Below are 20,380 nucleotides of genomic sequence, written 5' to 3'. Positions count from 1 at the left end.
GGCACTCGTAAAGAATATATACTGATAAATTCAAGCCCCACTGTACGTATAGATCTATAGAAACTGTTAGACAACCTCTATATCCCAGATCCTATTAATAACTTGTGCTAAAGGTAATCTCTTTTGCAAGTTTAATCAAAATAAATAAGCTGTTTGACGGACAGCCTCTATACACGGTCTATACATTCTTTAGCTTAAGTTATTGAAGGTATAATATCTATGAATACTGATAATGAAGGTTGTCTTTGTGTCACACTTATTTGTGTTGCTAAAGAACTACTTATTGTGACAAACTTGCTAAATACATTCTATAACCCAAATTATTATTAGTGTAAAATTGGACATTTTATAGAGGCATCTGTCGTACATACAGCATATATTGCATGTTGGTCATCATGGTAACTTTATGATACTGGTGGATCTAATTGTATGTCTGTAGTCAAAAGAAAAGTCACTGTCTTGTTTTCTTTGTCTCTGGCTAAAATTACTTTTAGTCAGTTACAACTTTCGTTAGAATTTTTGAAATGCAGATACAGTATCTAGCTTTTATAAAATGATCTCAAATGAACACAGGTACATTACCTTTGAGGCATCTACAAATATACTAATTTAACTATGTTTGCAAGAGCAAGTCTCTCTCCAGAATTCAGCAAGGTTTCAAGAGTCACAGTGAACTTGAAAACATCTCATGTGGTGTTAAATGAGTTAATTCATGGCATAGCTCATTGTTGGATAGAAACATTATGTTGAGCATAAAGGAATTTGTGGGCTAATGTGGAATGCTGGATTGTATTTTCAAATAGTAATGGTGATAAATTGGTGTTTTTGGTGTGGGATTGTGAGCTGTTTTCAGAAGGGAACAAATTAAAACTCATTTTAAATTATGGAATCTTCCTTAAAGATTCCTGATCAACATATTCTGTTTGAGGTTTGAATCAACCCCTGACGTGACCTTTAGTGATTTAGGGTCCTTTACACTAGAGGCTCCTTAGAGGAGGCAAGGGAGGCATTGCCTCCCCAAAAATATCATCATCTTAATAATAATAATAATAATAATAATAGTAATCTTTATTTTTATATAGCGCCTTTCACAATGGACCACCATCACAAACTTACAAGAACGTCTCACCCGAAAGACGGAGCACAAGGAGGTTAAGTGACTTGCTCGGGGTCACACAATAAGTCAGTGGCTGGACCGGGTAACAGGCCAGGGTGCTCCTAACAGCCCCTTACTGTCCCAGAAGAATATGGTTCTCCTCCCTGATGCAGCTCCTGAGCAGCCAGCTGTGGGAAGACCTGATGCACCGTGACCTGCTCAATCAGGCAAAGGGAACTTTGTGTCATCCCAACCCATCAAGTCTAATGCTCTGGGTCTGGCCCCTGAATGACTGCATTTAAGCTGTCTGGGGCTATTGAAAGGAGTGACTGACACCCTACAAAATGCTAGGGCAGCCTCTACCTGTTCCCAATATGGCTATAAGTGGGGCATATTCCAGGAGTGGTGCTTCTCTTGTGGTTTCAAACCCACGACATGCCCCATCGCAGTTATACTGCAATTTTTACAGGACCTTTTTAATGAGGGGAAATCCCCCTCTACTTTAAAGGTCTATTTGGCAGTGATCTTGGTGTGCCAAATAGATTTATTTAAAAATAGATTCAGTCTGCCCTGGAGCTCATTTCCTGGCAGGGAAATTTTTGAAAGGAACTGGCGGCTTAGGCCACCAGTGAAGGATATAGTTCTTCGTTAGAGGTTGAATGTAGTGCTTAATGTACTGATGAAACCTCAGTTTTGAGAAGGCATTTTTGTCTTCCAAGGCCGCTTCTTGCTTGCAATCACCTCCGCTAACTATTATCAGTATTGAAAGCCTGTCTAAGATTACCCTTCGTACTAACCCTGCTTTTTTGCTGAAGACCATCTCCACTTTTCATATTAACCAGTCAGTGGAATTGGAGACTTTCAATCTCCTTCCTTTACAATCTGACAGGGAGTGGCAGCTCCATACGCTCTTCCCACTGCAGGCATTGGCATATTATGTTGACAGGACTAAAAGCTGGAGGCAGTCAGAACAATTCTTTCTCTGTTACGGAGCTAAGTCCCAGGGACAGGCTCTATCTAAGCAGTGTCTGTCCAAATGGTTGACAGGCACAGTTAAGACTGCTTATGAACAGGCCAATATAGCTCTACCAGAGAGGCTCACTGGCCATTCCACTAGGGGTCAGACGACTTCATGGGCTTTGTTCTCGGGTGCATCTGTCCAGGACATATGCAGTGCAGTGGTGTTGGCTTCCCCCCCATACTTTTACTAGGTTCTACAGACTGAATGTCGTAGATCTGCAGAACCCTGGTTTCAGCACTAGATTGCTGAGGACGGCTTCCCAGTCCACCCTCTCAACAGAACATTAGGCGAGTTTTTCATCCTATGTTCTTCCAGCTATTGCTGGGATACTGATTAGCAAGCACAAGGTGGTTTCGGCTTAGCTTTGTAGCTCAATTATATACTACCATGTCCTTGCAACAGCTTGGGTATACTCACCCATTTTGTGTTGGTTTAATAGTCCCGGGAGGGCGGGGCAGGGGGGGGGGGGGGGGGGTCTGCAAGGTCTTATCTGCTTCTTCGCATGATGATAGAGGTATAGCCATGTTTAGAAGACAATGTACATAAAGAATCAGTCTGTTTTCAAACATATAGTGAATATGTGAACATGGCAGTTAATGATGCCATGGCAAAATATTCATCTATATATTACACTGTAGGGCGGCACGCTTTTTACACTGCTGCCTCACAGCTCTAGAGTCCTGGGTTCGATTCCGGTCTGAGGGGTCTGTCTCTGTGACGTTTGCATGTTCTCTTCGTGTTCACATGGGTTTTCTCCGGGTACTCCGGTTTCCTCCTACAGTCCAAAGACATTCTGGCTAGGTGGTTTGGCCTCTCTAAATTGTCCCTTAGTTGCCCTGTGATGGACTGGCATCTCATCCAGGGTATAGTCCTCACTTGCACCCTGTGTCTGCCGGGTTCGGCTCTGGCTCACCGCGACCCTTTATAGGATTAAGCGGTTACAAATAGTGGATGGATGGATGGCTATTACACTATATTGTGTGGGCTATATAAATACATATCTACCCCGTCCAAATTACAAGCTTTTTATACTTTATAAATTGTGTTTTATTTAATGTTTATATTTACACTTATTAAACTTTTGTATACAGCTTTTAGATAAGCTTGTTATTGGTTTAAATATTGAATCGGCCTTTGTGCTTTGCAAAACACAGACCTATTACTTTTGCAATGTTTTTATAATAGTAGTCCTATTAAAAAAAAAAAAAAAAAAAAAGGAAGAGGAGACCTGCAGGTGGAGCTGCTGCATTACTTTGTCATCACAATACAGAAGTAGGCAGGCAGAATAAGCTGTCGGTGTGGTGTCCCCTAAAGGATGGTGTGTGTGTGTGCAGGTCACTGAAAGCTAAGCTAATGTTATGTTATCGATGTTCATTAGTTTGCTCGTAATTGGACTGTAGTCATTCTATGTTCTTCTTTTAGTAGGACTTTTTTTAGTAAATGCAGCACTATTAAAATACCCTTGTTGGCCTCTTGATTGCTACATTTTTATAGTATTTTGTCCCACAACCACCACAGATACAGTAGAATCTGTACAAGTTACTTTAATTAAATATGTCCCTGTGACAGAGGTGAACAGGTTTTATTTACATATACGAAGAAAATACAACACAGTGCATGGAAAGCAAAATAAACACTACAGGTTAAAAGGTCTAAAAGGTGCTGTGAAAACGCTGTGTGTTACTAATAAATGGAGTTCCCGCTTATTCACCTAGCTCTCTATACTTTCGTGGGATCTACAATCCCTGAACTAATCCTTGATTAGTAAACAAACCCTGATCCTTGTTAAACACACAGTGATTGGAGGTTTAGACTTGCTTCAGTATCCAACCATGGTTCACACACACAGAAGTTGGCGAATTTCAGCTTCTTTACGTTCTGATCCCGGGTCATTCTCACGGCAATCAGAGGATTAAAGCAAGGTCTTTAGGTCTCTTTGTCTGGGTAGCATTGACGATGTTCAGACTGTTGGCTTTGGCTTTGCAGCAGCCTGGAGGTGAATAAATGGGGCTTTTTTTTTTAATTCCCAACGCCCCACTGGAACACACCTACCTGCTGATTTAGGATCACACACAGCAGACAGGCTCTCCCAGGAGTGTCAGGTACTTCATTAATCATTTACAAGAAACACATTTTTACACAATACTATTTAAAATATATACACACAAAACCCACTCTTCATGTGCAGGTCTCCTGCCATGTCACAGTCCCTAAAGCAAGGACCTGTAAGGTTTAATTTAAACTGTTTGCTAATTGTCTGTCTATTTTTAACCTTGGTTGTGATAACTCTTATTGTATATTGATTTCATCTTTAGAGCTAATGGAAAATCTTTCAAGGTTATTTTTTTGCTCTCCTCATGAAATTGTAAACTGTACAAAAAATAAGTTTTAGATCTTAACCTCTTTATAGCTAAGAATTTTTGTCATATGTCACCTCTCAACCAAGCATTTTATGTTTTTACCACGCTGTCTTTAAAATGCTGTAAGAACCATGTGAGACAGTAGAGTGAAATTTGTTTTATTTATTTATTTCCAGGTGCTTGCCAGAACACAAATGGAAAGAATGACTATTTATAGAGATTACCATACATGAGATGTTAGTTTATACATGCATATACTTCTAAATCAATGTATTTATGAAGCTTAGAATAACACAAAATTAATTACCTGCATGTAGTAGATGTTTTCTTTGTCATTTGAAATAGAAAGTGCAAATAGGATTTTTTTTTTTTTTTGTTGTGCTGAAAAACTGCAGGTGATCTGGCAATATGGGTCTGTGACAGACTGACAGCTGCAGTACCAGTCAGAGCCACTGTCTCAAAGCAAATAGCCTGTCAATCAAGCTTTGTAAGTAAGCAGACAAGTCTGGCAGGTTCGCAAAGGGCTGGACTGTCTCTATATGAAGTTTGGTGCGGTTTAATGACAGAATGCTGTATTTACACAGCTATGAAGGGTCGATGGCGGCTACCCAGAGACCATTAGGGGAATCGAACATAGCCGATGGAAGCTGCAAAGGGGTTCATAAATATTAAGTCTTGTCTGTTCAGATTGTAGCTGAGTTAAATTGGACATGGATAGGGTTATTTCAGTCTAAAAATAACCAAATGTGGCTTTTTTTTTTTTTTGGCAATTTTCAGTAAGCTATTCATTTGTGTTTGTGGGAAAAAAAACCTTGTGATTTAAGTGGTAGACTGTACCGTGTTGAAGCTGCCCACACTCCTGTTTAAAAATGAAGTTATACAAAGAGCGCTATTATATCTAAATAGTCTTTTATGCAAGGGTATCCCCGATGTGGTGGGACAACACAAAATGTTTTTACTTCAAATGTCTAAAGAGCTTATTTCAGCACGGGCTACTAAGGTAACAACTGTTAAGTGTTTACATTTTTTCTTTAATGGTATGGGACACTACACACCTTTTTCTTTTGTTAGTTTTATTTATCAGTTTTTTTGTGTGTGTACTGGACCTACGTTTTTTATATTAAACTACAGTTCCTCAAGTGGTGTGGGTACACATACAGAAGAGCAACAGGGCTGAAGTCTTTTTGATAAGTAATTATGTTACTGCTGTTATCTACCCTTGTGACAGACCAGCACTATATCTAAAGCTATCAGTAGCAGGCAATGGATCATGTTGCTGTACACAGTGCAGATAACTGTCTTAGGTTGATGGCCATGTTGTAACTAGTTCTGCTAGTCATAAGCTAATTAACATGCTACTGTACCTTTATATGTTTGTTTGTTTTCAGACCAACATAATTTCATTGACAAATATTTATTTTGTTTTTGTTTCTAAAACAAAAATGTGAAATCTTAAATGACAAAGGGCAGCCTATGGAAATACATATCCAAAATCTGTCTTGTTTTACCAGATATTTAAGTAAGTATACATTCTATCATTTATTTTTATTTTCACTATTCAAGACCAGTATTAAATAGTTACTAACAGATTGTGCTGTTGAAACCCAGAAACTTGATGCATCCAACTGCTAAGCTCAAATTCGTGTCTGACAGACACGGATATGAACTCAGTCTTTGTATTTAAGGTCACTGCATCAGCCTGAAAGGATACAAAATTAATACCTGCTTCTAAGACTTTTTCTGCTGGAAAGGTTCTGGTTTGGCACAGCCTTTGCTGGTGTTTATGTTGCTTTATTTTTATTAGTTATATCGTGATGTCCAATCTTACAAACAAATATTGAGCATTAAAGGTAAGGGTACAGTATTTGAGTCCCCCCCCATCAGTGGGGAACATATTAACTTATTTTGTATCCTGATGTTTAATAATGCAGCCAGAGCTGTCATGACACAGACCAGTAAAGCTAATCACTCGTCTAGTGCTGTGATGAGGCTAGACACTGTGTCTCCCTGGCTTTCTAGAAAAAGCATCTGGGGGGGGTTTCAACTTATTTAACTGATTTAAATAAGTTGAATACAGTGTTACTGCATCAGTCATACTTGTGTATTACAAAAGCATAAAATTATTTATTAGAGGACAAACATTTTGTTTGGTACACCCGATTAGTTGGAAGTGGCAATTATTTGAGTAGAACTGCAGCTGATGGTTTTTAAATTGCAATTATTAATCAACATGTTGGCTTCAACGTGACTAAGATGTGTGGCACCATTTAAAAATTGTTTCTGATGAGGAAGCACTTCTAATTTAGAATGTAATCTAGATTTATATCAGAAATAAACTAAAGCTAAAACTCTCCTGCCAGACCCCCCAAATATATGCAACATTGTAGTTTAGTATTCTGGATTATTGTAGCCAAATACTATAATACATATGACTCCATGGATAAGACACTATACTTCAATACAGTCAATATACTGATAGAATAATCAAACAAAACTGCTCACAGAAGCATCTAATATACATCTGCGCTAAGACTCTAAGCGGTAGACTACTACATCCCTTTGAATCCAGATACTTTTTTCCTCAAATGACTATTAAGTTGGTCCACACAGCATCCCTTTGGATGGTTTGGGACCTCATCTAACTTTTTTTTCTAATCGGTTCTTTTGCATTTGGCTGTTTTTATTTAGTTAAGTCCACACAAAGTAATTTAACAGATCCGACAGACTCAAGAACTTTATTTATTTTTTTTAATCTCAAACTTGCAGCTTAAGCTTTTCAGTTCTTAGGATGCATTTATTTAACAAAGAATTAAGTTAGGGTACACAGGCTAAATGTTTGTGTATGTCTCCAGTGCTCATAGCACCAATGCCTTTCATCAACAAACCGTTTCAGAAACCTGAAAAGAAAACAGCCCTAGCCAAGGCAACTCTAATTTCTATTGGTACTGAGCATTTAACTTTACTACATTTTGATCCTCTTCTCTGAGAGATGGAAATTATCATTATTATTAATTGGTCATTTAGCAGATGCTTTTATCCAAAGCGACTTACTGAGACTATGGGGTAAACTGTGCTTCATCACCACCTGCTGCTGCAGATTCACTTACAGTTGCATTGAACCGGGAACCCCCTGCTATCAAGACCCTTTCTATAACCACTGACCACGAAGCCTCCTATGCATTGTATACTGGATACAAATAAATAACTGTGACAGGATAGCCGAGTAGGTAGGCAGGTAGCCCTGTGATGTCAGGCCAGAAGCAGGAACAAAAACCAACAGGCAGTACTGCAAGGCAAAAAGATGCTGTGGTGCTGTTTATTTAAATAACAAAACAAAAATAAATATTTAAACAGAAACACTGCTCATAGAGCAAAATAAAAATTTAAACAAAATAATCATGAACACTAAACACAAACAATAGGTCTTGGTAATCGCCTTCACTGTTCCTGTAGGACAAAAAAAAAAAAAAAAAAACTCTCCTCTTGCTCTCCCGTACTCTCCTCTGTACACCCACCTCTTGCAGCCAAAGCTGCAGGTCTTTTATATCATGGCCGAGAGTTTAACCATAGTCTGCACAGGTTATAGCCGAGGGGTAATGACAGAATTATTAGTCATTCATTCACACAAGGTATTTTAGTGTGGATGGGGCCTGCAAAACAAAAGCTACTGGTCTCACAGTCATATATTTACAAATAATACATATAAATAAACCATAATAAGAATACAACAAAACAAATTGCGGAGGGCAAACCCTGTTCTAAAATAAACAAATGCATGTACAGGGCTCCTCGTCCTGTTACAATAACCTATTGGTGTAACCTCATTACAACATTTACCTTAGTGGTACTGTACTGATAGTGTACCGTTTACCCAGAATTTTATCTTTTTGGGCTTGTTTCTGAAATGTACACTCATAAAGGTACCATTGTATTTTAATACGATGCAGGGCCAACCTAATTATAAATGTCACACTGATGGTATAAAGATTAAGTTATGGTAAAAACACTGAGTTATTGTCAAATGCAACTAATAGAAGCTGAAGTGAAGAAAAAAAGGCTAAAAAGCCATTAGAAATGATGAAAGCATTTTTTGGTATCGCTGAGCAAAAGTAGCATTACGAAATCTGGAATTGAAATTTCATCCTGTAGACAAGAGCTGCTTTCTCTTTCTTGGCAGTCAGATGCTTTTATGGTTGATTGTGCTTTCAGGGTAAAGTGCATTAGAAAGCATTACTCTTACAACACCTGATCAATATCTCTGTCTTACCTGACCTTGTCTTCAATGATGGGATTGCGTCTCAATGCGCTGAAATGCAGATAAATACAAGTACGTCAGACACATGAACAAATAAAAACGACAGACCACAACTGCACAAACCAACTTTTAATTTTTCACTTTTTATTATTTTAAATCTGATTGATGGTTCATACATGATGGTTCATACATGCTCACATATGAGCTCCACCATTTCTGTCTTGCATTTTAAAGGTGGGGTTTAAAACTGATAATGGGTTTAAAGAGACTGCAGTGTGTGATAGAAGCAGGTACAGTCAAAATACAACAAAATGAATATGTGTAAACATGCAACATGTTTTAATGAGTACTTGTGTACATGTGTGAATGCAGTCTGATTTCAATTTGTTTTTTCTCTCTTTTTTCCCCCTATTTACTGTAGTATTTTTTTGTAGTTTTGTAGTAAGCAAACCAAAAAGGTTGGACAGGTTTAGTGAATGGATTAAGAACATCAATTACTACTGTGTTGTGCCTAGTTCCTATAGTATACAAAGGGCAAATACTGTATAGTCCAAACTTAATAATGGGTTTAATTTTGAACAAAACAGAACGCTAATGACTATATACCTTTTTAAAATCCTGTTTTAAGTAACTGTTGTAGATAAACTTATCTGATAGTAATCTGAAGGGCATTGTTGGTTGCCCTTCGCAAACACGATATGAATAATTTAACATGGGCAGGAAATGCAAACTGCAGCAGGCGTAAGTGCAGTCTCATACCAATATGTAAACAATATGCTGTAAAGCACTGTTCACTAGACCAAGCCCCTTGTACCACACAGAGCATGCACCAGGATACTCGTCCTTCTGCATTTGACATGTAACTTCATATCTTTATTGAAAAGTGGTTTGGGTTTGTGAAGAATCAGTGTTGTGGTACTGGAGGAAGGTCTCTAGCACTCAGCTTCTATTAAGTGCTACTATGTAAAAAGGATGGTAGTTCACTTGGGTTCCGAGGAGTCTCTGGAAGGTACTGTCGGCTCCACGCCCCAGGATGGTGGAAATGGACTCTGGAAATATATCTGCTGCCAGAAACGGGATCATGTCTCCCTCTTATGTAGGTGTTCACAACTTAACCTGTTCTCACGGCAGTGAAGGGGCTTTCATTTTCTTTGATGGGCTACAATTTTCACACTAAATTGTATCTTGTTTACAGAGTTGCAATAGGTTGTTTTAATAAGCAGGTGCTGGCATTTATTCAGATAGAAAGGTTACTGTGTAGATCTGCAAACCTGTATTGATCTAATAGTTTGGCAGCTACTGTGGTGAAAGTTAAATAGAATGCAAGCTTAATCTGTTAGATTTAGTTTTTTGTTTTATTATTTAAAATGTTTAAGAGGCTTGTGATGTCTGTAAAGCTTACTTTATTTATGTGTTGTCTCTTCTAGGAGGCTTATGAATTTGCCATGCACATTGATTAACTAAAACGATTCAGCAAAAAAAAAAAAAAAAAAAAAAAAAGTGTTTTATATTGCAAAATAATTGAGAAACATGGAAAAATCTACCAATAGGTCAAGATTTATGTATTGCAGACATTTTCTGGATTGTCCTTTATTTAATTAATATAGTTTGTACTGGGTGTTTTTGTTCGATTAGTTACTGTACATGTTACAGCTGTTTAAAAACAAAATGGATAGAAAGCCGTAAATTATTATTAAATGAAGAAACATGTTTATCCACTGTTGAGATGTAAATATTGGATTGTTTGTATTTCATTCAGAAACTTAACGAAGGGGGTGCAGAAGTGGGCATACAAATGCTAATACAGTCGATGCTTCCATGTTTTGCTGTGGGAACATAATACAACTAACTAATGTAAAGATCAAGGTTTATGCAATAATCACAGAGTGCAGAATAATGGGGTCACTTTAAACCTGGAATAGCAGTGTAGGCTAGATTTAATAATCTATACAAATTGCATGGAAGGGTAGGAGAAGCATAGCCTTTGGCACCTTGTTTCATAGTTTAGAAAAATACACTTTTAATAAGTTACATGCAAGAAGTAAATATTTCAGTTTGCACAGTTGGGTGGAACTGAAAGTGCCCTCAATATTTTTGGGTTAGGGTGGTGGTGGTCAAATGTGACCCCAGTTCCCCTCTCATATTAAAGAGGAATTTGTGAATTTAAAATAGAAGTTGCTATTTAGACACACATGCTTTGCGGTGATTGTTGCAGTTATTAAATAGGGTTTACATGTTTTACTTTTTGTCAGTATCTGATCAGGCTTTTCAAAAAGAGTGTCTCCCCACACAATATTTAATCAAATTTTCCAGCAACTGCTTCTTTTCTAGTGCCAAAGCTGACACTATTTGATAACTAGATTCGAAGTTTTCCTGAAATTGACTTGAATTTCTAGTAGCGGTCACTAATCACCCCACCCGCTGAGCTCAGTATGCTAAACAATGCCTACTATATAAATAAGCCTTGACATCAGTTTAACTTTTTCAATGACCTTACTACAATGCTACTCCCATTGCTGTACTGGTGTAAAAATGGCACTTAATGGTAACCCTGTGAGGGTGTTTGTCTTGGTGATTACAATATCGGTTGTAAACCCTGTCCAGGAAAATTCTCTTCAAAATAAATGCTTTTTCTCTTCTGCAGGCCCAACATTGCCACGACAAAACGCTCAGCTTTCCCCTCAGGCGCAGAATGGTCCTTCACAGGAGGAACTGGAGATACAGAGGAGGTAACAACATCTTCTTTTTAATCTGTCCACTTTGTGGAATACCTTTCAGCCCTGCTTGCTGAAGGCAGCCACAGATGCTGAATATTTTGAGTGATGGGCTAGGAGAAGCTGTGTATTTACCATGTTGCCACTAGCTGTCAGTTGTGGCGTGATGAGTGTGTGTTATACTGGTCTCAAACTTGTCTTTCCCCTGTGGGGGTGGATGCCCTACCCATCAGATTATTCAATAGGAGTGCAAAAGGTTGACTCAAAGACAAACAGTAATGCATTATGCTGATGCATAGGCTTTCATACCTTAAAAAAAAAAAATTGTGACTATAAAGGGACCGACTTGAATCTTAAATCGTTCTGTTAAAGCACTTCCAGGGTTCCGTTTGTAAAATAATAGAATAAGGTCTTTTCAGGCTAAAGAACAAGTGCTGGTTTCCATTAACATTGGAACATTCATTAACCGCTTTAATAAAACATAAATACTAACAGATGTACCAATGAAGAGATGCCTTTTATTTTACATACAATATAGTAAATCTTAGAAAGCTAAGAAGAGAGATAGGGTACAGATAATATGTTGAAATTTAAATTAAATCTGATTCCAGCAATACATTACTGGGACCATCTACCACTGTATATTTGTTTATTTTTGTAAAATAAATGTTTTTGTTTACAGATATACTAAAATTGAGAGATCTTTAGACTGCTATAGTGTACGTAAGCTTTAACTAACTAGCCCAGCTTGGATTTGACCAGGCTAAGCACAATGTGATTATGGAGAACATGTTTTTATGATTAAGTCATTTAGGGGCTGATGTAAGAATACGTGCAAAGTGAGGTGGGACTTAGTGCGCGGTGTATGTAAAGAATGTTTTTCACCTGCCATTTTGCACCCACTATCAAATTAGCACATTATCCATTTAAATGATATTGAAATGTATTCAAATGAATACAGCATGGAATTGGGTGGGGATCTGGAATACTAAACTTGTGCAAACATTATAATGAGATGCAAGGATTCTGCCTTGCACTTGGCAATTGCTGACAATCCAGAAACTTTTCATCTGCTCTGACAAGGTGCAAACCATTATAGAAGTGAGCTGTATAAAACCACACACCTTCAGACACCTGGCACTGTCCTCGGGATGGCTGCTGTGGTAAATCTCCTGATGCGGCAATGCTTAGCTCTTGTTGAGGACAGGCAGGAAAACCTTCGATCCTGCATATTCAAACCCAGAATCTTTGTTTGGGATGTTGGTGGATGCATTGGTAAGGTGTTATAGTCTCACTCCACAGGTCATCCTTGACCTAATAGCTGAATTCATCACCTGGTTGACTTTCCTTCTGGTAACATTGACAGCATTGACTTTCTCCACTGTAGAGAACCACATAGCCACTTTGGTAGCATAACTGATGTTGGCTGAGGCTGTTCCAAATAATTATTTCATGCTGAGTGATCTCAGCTTCTCCTCAGAAAACTATTTTTTGTGCACCAAGAGTACTTTGATGTCCTTCTCTGACACATTTTCACATTTTTTTGTTTGGTTTGATTTTCGTGCTCCACAAATCTCATACAACACCTGCTGCTCTCTGTACTTCTAACTCACCTCACCTCTGGGCTGTAAGTGCGGACGCAAAATAGCCTGATGCAGAGGCGGTGCTCATAGCGACCCTCATTATCTTGATTGCAGCTCTTTATTTCTGGGTAATGAGTAATTTGCATTGCTCTTAAGCTTACCTAGGCTGTAGTGCAAAATAATTGCCTAACCACTAGGCAATTTGTTGGATTTTGCAGCTGCAATTGTTTGCACTACGCCTATCCTTGCATCAGCCCCTTAATGTGGTAAACACCTGCAATTTTACAATCTAAACAATTTTAATACCTGTCATTTTTCAGCAGCATGAAGGCAGACTGTTTTAGTTTTAGCTCCTTATAAGGATATACAGGCCAGTCTTGATCAACTCCAAAAAAAGTTTGGTCATACTGTATTACTAAAGTTTTTTTTTTCTTTTTTGTTCTTGTAATTTATACGAATTGGCAGGGAACCTTCCACTTCCAGGTACTGTTCCAGCATACGTCCATATTTAGCTATTGCAGTCAATGAAATTGGCCTAGTTTATCTGTGATGTAATCTAATTTGAATTCGGTACTGTTTTTTTAAGTTATTGTTTTTCTTGCTGAGGGGTTGTACATGCTTGTTAGGAAATGCAGGTTAAGGTTGCTATGGCAAAGTATGAGCGTCCTTTTAAAAAGTTATGGTGTCTTACAATGGACGCAATAACTTTCCATAAGGTCCAATCTTGCTGACGTGCTAGTAACTAGACATTCTATACAGGGTTGACTTTCCATTCCTATACTGTTTGGTAGAAATTAAAATGCTTAGTCTGTCTGCACACCAGATTGAGGGGGAAGGTGTAGTCTTTCACATAACCACTTATGACTTTATAGAATTGGCTCTCACTGTAGTCCTGTCCTCCTTAACAACAGCTGCTTCATGGAGATCACAGTTGGGAGTTAGAGTATAGATTTCCTAATTGCTTTAAGGCTACTAAAGTTTAAAATAAATCTTGACTAAAAACAATGAACTGCAGGGGAGGTTTTCTGCTTAGCCATGTGTAATATAAAAAAATAAAAAGCTTTGATTAGTGAAAATGTGTACTGTGACCTGGGGGGGAGGGGGGAAGTTATATTGAGCTATAATGAGATGTCTTTGCATTTACACAAACAATGTCGGTAAGAAGTCTGAGCCCAACACCAAAAAAATTCTTGAACTGCCTATATTGTGCAGAAATCCAAAAGTGTCTGATTTGTAAAACACTGAACATTCCAAATGTATGTAGTATTCTTGATTTTTTATTTTTATGATTCTAAACTAAGTTAGTCAAGGAAGGAATTTAGGCCTGAAACTGCTAAATCAAGTGGTGTACTTGAAAACTATTTTAAGTGATTTATGTTTTAGTAATTTGTTAGAAATCTGGACTACAACCACTTGCATGCTGATTAATGTTGAACATTGAAACAAATGCTTAAGCAACCACTGAAACAAAATAAGTGCCCAGTGAATTGCAGTATTCCTTTGATCAGAGCTCTTCAGAAAGAAAGCTGTAGTCAGAGGAATATGGCAGAAAAACGTCTAGGGGTGCATGTCACAGACACGGCAACGTTATGGGAACATAGCATTAACCTCTCTTGCAAATGCAGGGCACCCAAGAAAAACTTCTGGAAACCAGGATTGTGTTATTTGGGAAATAGTGATTTCCTTCAAAATCACTTAAGTTCTCCTAAAATAATTGTATTAATACTTTTGTTTTGAAAGATAAAAATGGAGAAATCAAGATTACTACATATATTTGGAATGTTTGTAGCGTTTTACTGTTGCATTTTGATGTATACCCAAGTCATTAAAACACTGATATTTTGGTCTGTTGCAGGGTTGCCAGATCTGTGTGATGTTTATATTCAAAAGCTAAATCAAAAATAGCCAAAAATAACTAAAAGGTTGATTCCAAAACAGCCCAAAAGTAGCCAAAAATTGTTACTTAATTTTACACAGTAATTAACCAAAAATAATTTATTTTAGGGAATTCTGGTTAAACTGCCCTACTTTTCTTCATCTCCAGGCACACTTGTAATGCATTTGGTCAGCCCTTTCTCCTTTTCCCAATACTTACAGTATTTCCTACCGTACTCCTGCCACTTACCTGGTGGCATCTTGACCGGTCTTGCTGTCTAGGTATACTAAATGAATTCCAATTAAGATTGGTGTTTGATTCCTTCCGCTAATGATTATTCCTTTACGTGTTCTCTACTACTGTAGTGCTAACTATAAACAACACAGCGCAGGCATGCGGCTGCATCAGTCAAGTGACTCACTGACAAGGTCAATCTGACAGGCAGGTATTGGCAAAGGGGGAGCCAGGGGGTCCTGTTCTGTAAAAATAATGATGGGAGTTCAGTGACAGTGTTTTATATTTCCTTTTATTATAATTTTTTTAATTGATTGGACCATGCCTATAAAAAAATAGAAACCTGCAGCAGCCCAAAAAAATACCGCGGCTGGGTTTTCAAAGTAGCCCAATTTGGCGGGAAAACCGCAGACATGGCAACCCTGGTCTGTAGTGAGCAAGGTCCATTTGTAAATAACATTTTACAGACAGCAGACTGCGTACTGGGTGATGGTCTTCAAATTCACTTTAGAAACCTTGTAAAATTTGTAATAGATATGAGCTTTGTCTTCCCGTACTTGGAGCATGTGGCTGTGCTTGCAGGCTGGAGCTTTGAAAGGTCCTGAAACAAGGAAGAGAAGCCACTTACCCTGGAGATTCTCCCCCCTCCCCCAATCTCTGACACAAGGGAGATGTGGATGTTGTCCAAGGCCAGCTGGGAATGCATGCACTGTGAGTCAGTGTTTCTGTGCACTGATTTTGTTTATTTATTTACAGCTTATTGTGATCTTTGCATCAGGTATAATTTACTTAACTATTTTGAAGTGGCTACTACTGTACTTGATCTAAACTTCACAGAATATTAATTAAATTAACAAAAAAAAAAAAAAACAACACAATCATGTACTGTGGAAGGGTGAGGGTATTCACTGACATGGGAGGCAAAGATGTAATTGACAACACCACACAGGTGCCCAGTTTTATTGCATTCCTTAATTCTTTCTTTAGCCCGCAGAGGGCACTGTTGTCCATGACTTGAGTACCGGCGACGGTAAACAAGACCACGGTTATACCAGTACAAGTACACAGTCCAATGCAGGTGCTCTGTAACTAATAATCATAAAGGACAAAAGGCAAAAGAAAAAGGGAAAATAAAACAGAGTAATAAAACTGGCCCGGGTCTCCGTCCTCCATTCAGGTGTTTCCTCACTGCCCTATACAATAACCAGGGTCTGCCCAAGTACTTTCCCCGCTACAAAAATGTTTCCTTTTTTCCTTTTTATGTGGTGGTTTCTCTCCAGCCGCGCTTGGTTCGTCCGTAGCCCTTCCGCTGGCTCGTATTCGTCTAGAGGGGCAGATCTGAGGAAACAACAGAGTATTCATTTATAGGCCCAGCAATCCTCTTCCCCACCTCTGTGTCACTGCCATGACTGACATACGGATCCCAGCGGGGTTGCCGCCCTCTTCCTGCAGCACCATGCGTACGTCAGACAGCTAGTCCAGGTCTCCCCTGTTACATGTACGTACTGTATTCATCATGTTTAGATAGTGTGCCGACATCCCTTATACTGCAGCACAGCTTGAGGGAGATTACGTTTTATCCCGAAGTCATTCATCTGCTGTGCTGCCATGCCAGCATGTTAGCAGGGCTCCTATACTTCATCAGTGTTACAGCATTTACACTGCCTAAACATTTTAATGAACTCTCCTGGGCCTTAAATCACACGCACACATGCAGACAGCACACACACTTGGCCAGGCAGCCAGTGTTGCTGACTCATTTCCCAGCTGTATGCTATTAGAGGTCTGGAAACTTTTTTTTCATATATGATCATAATTTAAAAATAGAATGATAGTTCAAACAAGGCATAAATAACAATTACATTAAATAAATAAATAAATAAATAAACAAACAAACAAATGGAGGCTGAGTGAAAACTAAAATGCATACATTTCAAAAATAAAAAGCAAAGCGGAATGCTTTCCTATTTCTCGTGACAGTCAAGTTTTTATATTTTGTCAGATTTAATTCTCAGTTTGTTTGTTTTTTTTTTTTTTTTTATGTGCTTCATGCATTCAGTGATAAAATTCAGTTTTCACAAGATAATTATTACATCAGGCTTCAGAATATCAAGCAAACTATTGCACTACTTGTTATAGGCATCGTCCTAACTAGTTCATATTGTATTTTAGTGGTATTATTTGCACTTACTGTAAACAATACTGTGATTTAAATATTAAACTTGCATTGTAACCTTGTACTGCCCTGTAACACCTGCAAGTCACCTTGGACAAACGTGTCTGCCAAATAATGCAGTATCTCACTAGCACAAGTAACAATTCACAGATCAGGAGAGACTGTCACGTATTGGCTGATGAAGTAAACAAAATCTGATTCTATTTTAGATTAGACTTGAACCATAAAGAAATGTTGGAATGTTTAGCACATTTGGATGGAACTGTGATGCAGTAGAACTCCAATCTGATGTACTAACTATTTATTAATGCAAAAAATGTAACCGTGGACAGTTACATGGATACAGATTAATGTACTTGAAATGCATTCAGTAAGGATTTGTTGTCAGCCAGAGTGACGTTAGACAGTTGCTTAATATTATTGACTCCCAAGGTGTTCGATTTATACGTAGACATTGATTGAGAATCTGAATACACCACAACTCAGGCCCAGATCTCTCTCTCCTCTCTCTTTTATATATATAGTGTGTGTGTGTGTGTATATATATATATATATATATATATATATATATATATATATATATATATATATATATATATATATATATATGTGTGTGTGTACACACACACACACTGAGTGTACAAAACATTAGGAACACCTTCCTAATATTGAGTTGCACTCCCTTTTGCCCTCAGAACAGCCTCAACTTGTTGGGGCATGGACTCTACAAGGTGTCAAGCGTTCTACAGGGATGCTAGCCCATGTTGACTCCAGTGCTTCCCACAGTTGTCAAGTTGGCTGGTAGTGGATCTTCTACTCTCTACTCCGGGCAGGCCACTGCAGTAAGCTGAATTCATTCTCATGGTCTTGGAATCATTCCTGGACAATCCTAGCCTTGTGCATGGGGCATTATCCTGCTGAAAAAATCCATTAGCAGATGGATACACTGCTGCCATGAAGGGATGCACCTGATTTGGCAATGATGTTCAGATATCCTGTGCAATTCAAACGGTCCTCCACTTTTATCAAGGGGCCCAATGTGTGCCAAACCACACGACCACCACCAGCCTGCAATGTTGACACGTGGCATGATGGATGCATGTACTCCTGTGGTTTTCTCCATACCCTAGTCCTCCCATTAGCGTGAAACAGCAGGAACCGGGATTAATCGGACGTGGCAATGTTTTTCCAGCGTCCAGTGCTTTTGTTCCTTAACCCACTGCAACTGCAGTTTCTTGTGTTTTGCTGAAAGAAGTGGAACTCTGTTAGGTCGTCGGCTGCCACACCCCATTCGTGTCAAGGTACGACGAGTTGTGCATCCTTTTATGGGTCTTTTGGCACCAATGTTGTACTGGACTGTCAGCTGACTAACTGTAGCCCGTCTGTTGCTCTGCACAATTCGTGTCAGCCGCCTTTGGCCTCTTTCATCAATGAGCCGTTTTTGACCACTGGCCTGCCATTGGCTGGGTAGTAGACCATCCTTGATGCACACGGGAAACTGCTGAGCATCAGAAACCCAGCAGTGCTGCAGTTCTTGACACACTCAAACTGGTGCGCCTGGCACCTACCACACCCTGTTCAAAGGCACTTAAATCTTTTGTCTTGCCCATTTACCTTTGAATGGCACACATACACAAACCATGTCTCAATTGTGTCAAGGCTTAATTGAATTAAATGTGTATAAAAGTGTCTTTGTTAGATGTTCTCTGAGTTAACTAGCATGTTACCTAATTAACCATTTGTCACCCATTATTGTTAACAGGTGAGGGTCCATGATTACTATAAATATAGGTAGCGTAGGCACAAGTTTGTCATTCCTGAATGTAAGGGAGCAGAAAATGGCAAAATACGTTCAGTTAAGCAAAGAAAAAAGAAAAATTTCTTGAAGAAATGAAGGCCAATCTTTAAGACTAATTGCAAGAACTTTGCAAGTGTCTGTAACTGCTGTGGCCAAGACCATCAAACGATTTGAAGAAACTGGCACTTATGAGGACCAAACAAGGTCAGGCAGGCCAACTGTTCAGAGGAGATTGCGTGAAGCTGGCCTAACTGGAAGAATTGCTGCAAAGAAACCATTGTTAAGAGTGCAGAATAAGAGGAAGAGACTTGCCTGGGCCAAAAAACACAGAAACTGGACGTTTGAGGAGTGGAAGTCGGTCTTATGGACTGATGAGTCAAAATTTGAAATATTTGGGTCCAACCGCAGAGTATTTATAAGACACAGAGAGGGTGACCGCATGAGTTCTGCATGTGTGGTTCCCACTGTCAAACATGGAGGAGGCAGTGCCATGGTCTGTGGGTTGCTTTGCTGGTGACAGAGTTGGTGATCTTTACCAAGTCCATGGCAAGCTCAACCAGCATGGCTATCATAGCATACTTCAGAGGCATGCCATTCCTTCGGGTTTACAGCTAGTTGGGCAGTCCTTCATTCTACAGCAAGATAATGTCCCGAAACACACCTCAAAGTTGTGCAAGAACTATCTGACAAAGGAGGAAAGTGAAGGACAACTCAATCTAATGACCTGGCCTGCCCAGTCTCCAGACCTCAATCCCATAGAACTTATATGGGACGAACTGGACAGAAGAGTCAAAGCAAAGCTACCCACAAGTGCCCTACATCTCTGGGAATTGATGCAGAAGAGCTGGGAAGACATGTCAGGTGATTTCCTGCTGAAACTTGTTAACTGAATGCCTCATGTTTGTAAGGCTGTTATTAAGGCAAAGGGTGGCTATTTTGAGGAATCCAAGATTGAGACAATTTTCTATTTTCTTGAACATTGCTCTGATACATCTTATGTTTTGTTTTGTGTATTGTAACATGTGTTTTCATTTTCAAGTATTTGCAGAAATGTATACAATGTAGAACATTGTCAATTATGAAAAAAGCCTTGTTTCTAGCAAGTGTGTGTGAGATCTCTCTCTCTCTCTCTCTCTCTCTCTCTCTCTCTCTCTCTCTCTCTCTCCTCTCTCTCTATATATATATATATATATATATATATATATATATATATATATATATATATATATATATATATATATATATATATATATATATAATGTGTGTG

At 38.7% G+C, this 20,380-nt stretch overlaps 1 protein-coding gene across 1 annotated transcript in view; it reads left to right on the top strand.

Moving 5' to 3' along the window:
• LOC121317140 (protein enabled homolog) overlaps positions 1–20,380 on the top strand; it is a 178,382-nt gene that overhangs the window by 88,709 nt on the left and 69,293 nt on the right. The window contains 1 exon segment of the mRNA XM_041252777.1: positions 11,377–11,461. Coding sequence (XP_041108711.1) covers positions 11,377–11,461 — 85 coding nt within the window.

This window comes from Polyodon spathula, chromosome 6 (assembly GCF_017654505.1).
Source record: "Polyodon spathula isolate WHYD16114869_AA chromosome 6, ASM1765450v1, whole genome shotgun sequence".
Lineage (NCBI taxonomy): Eukaryota > Metazoa > Chordata > Actinopteri > Acipenseriformes > Polyodontidae > Polyodon > Polyodon spathula.
Note: the sequence above shows the minus strand (reverse complement) of the source record. Positions and strands in the feature narration are given on the sequence as shown.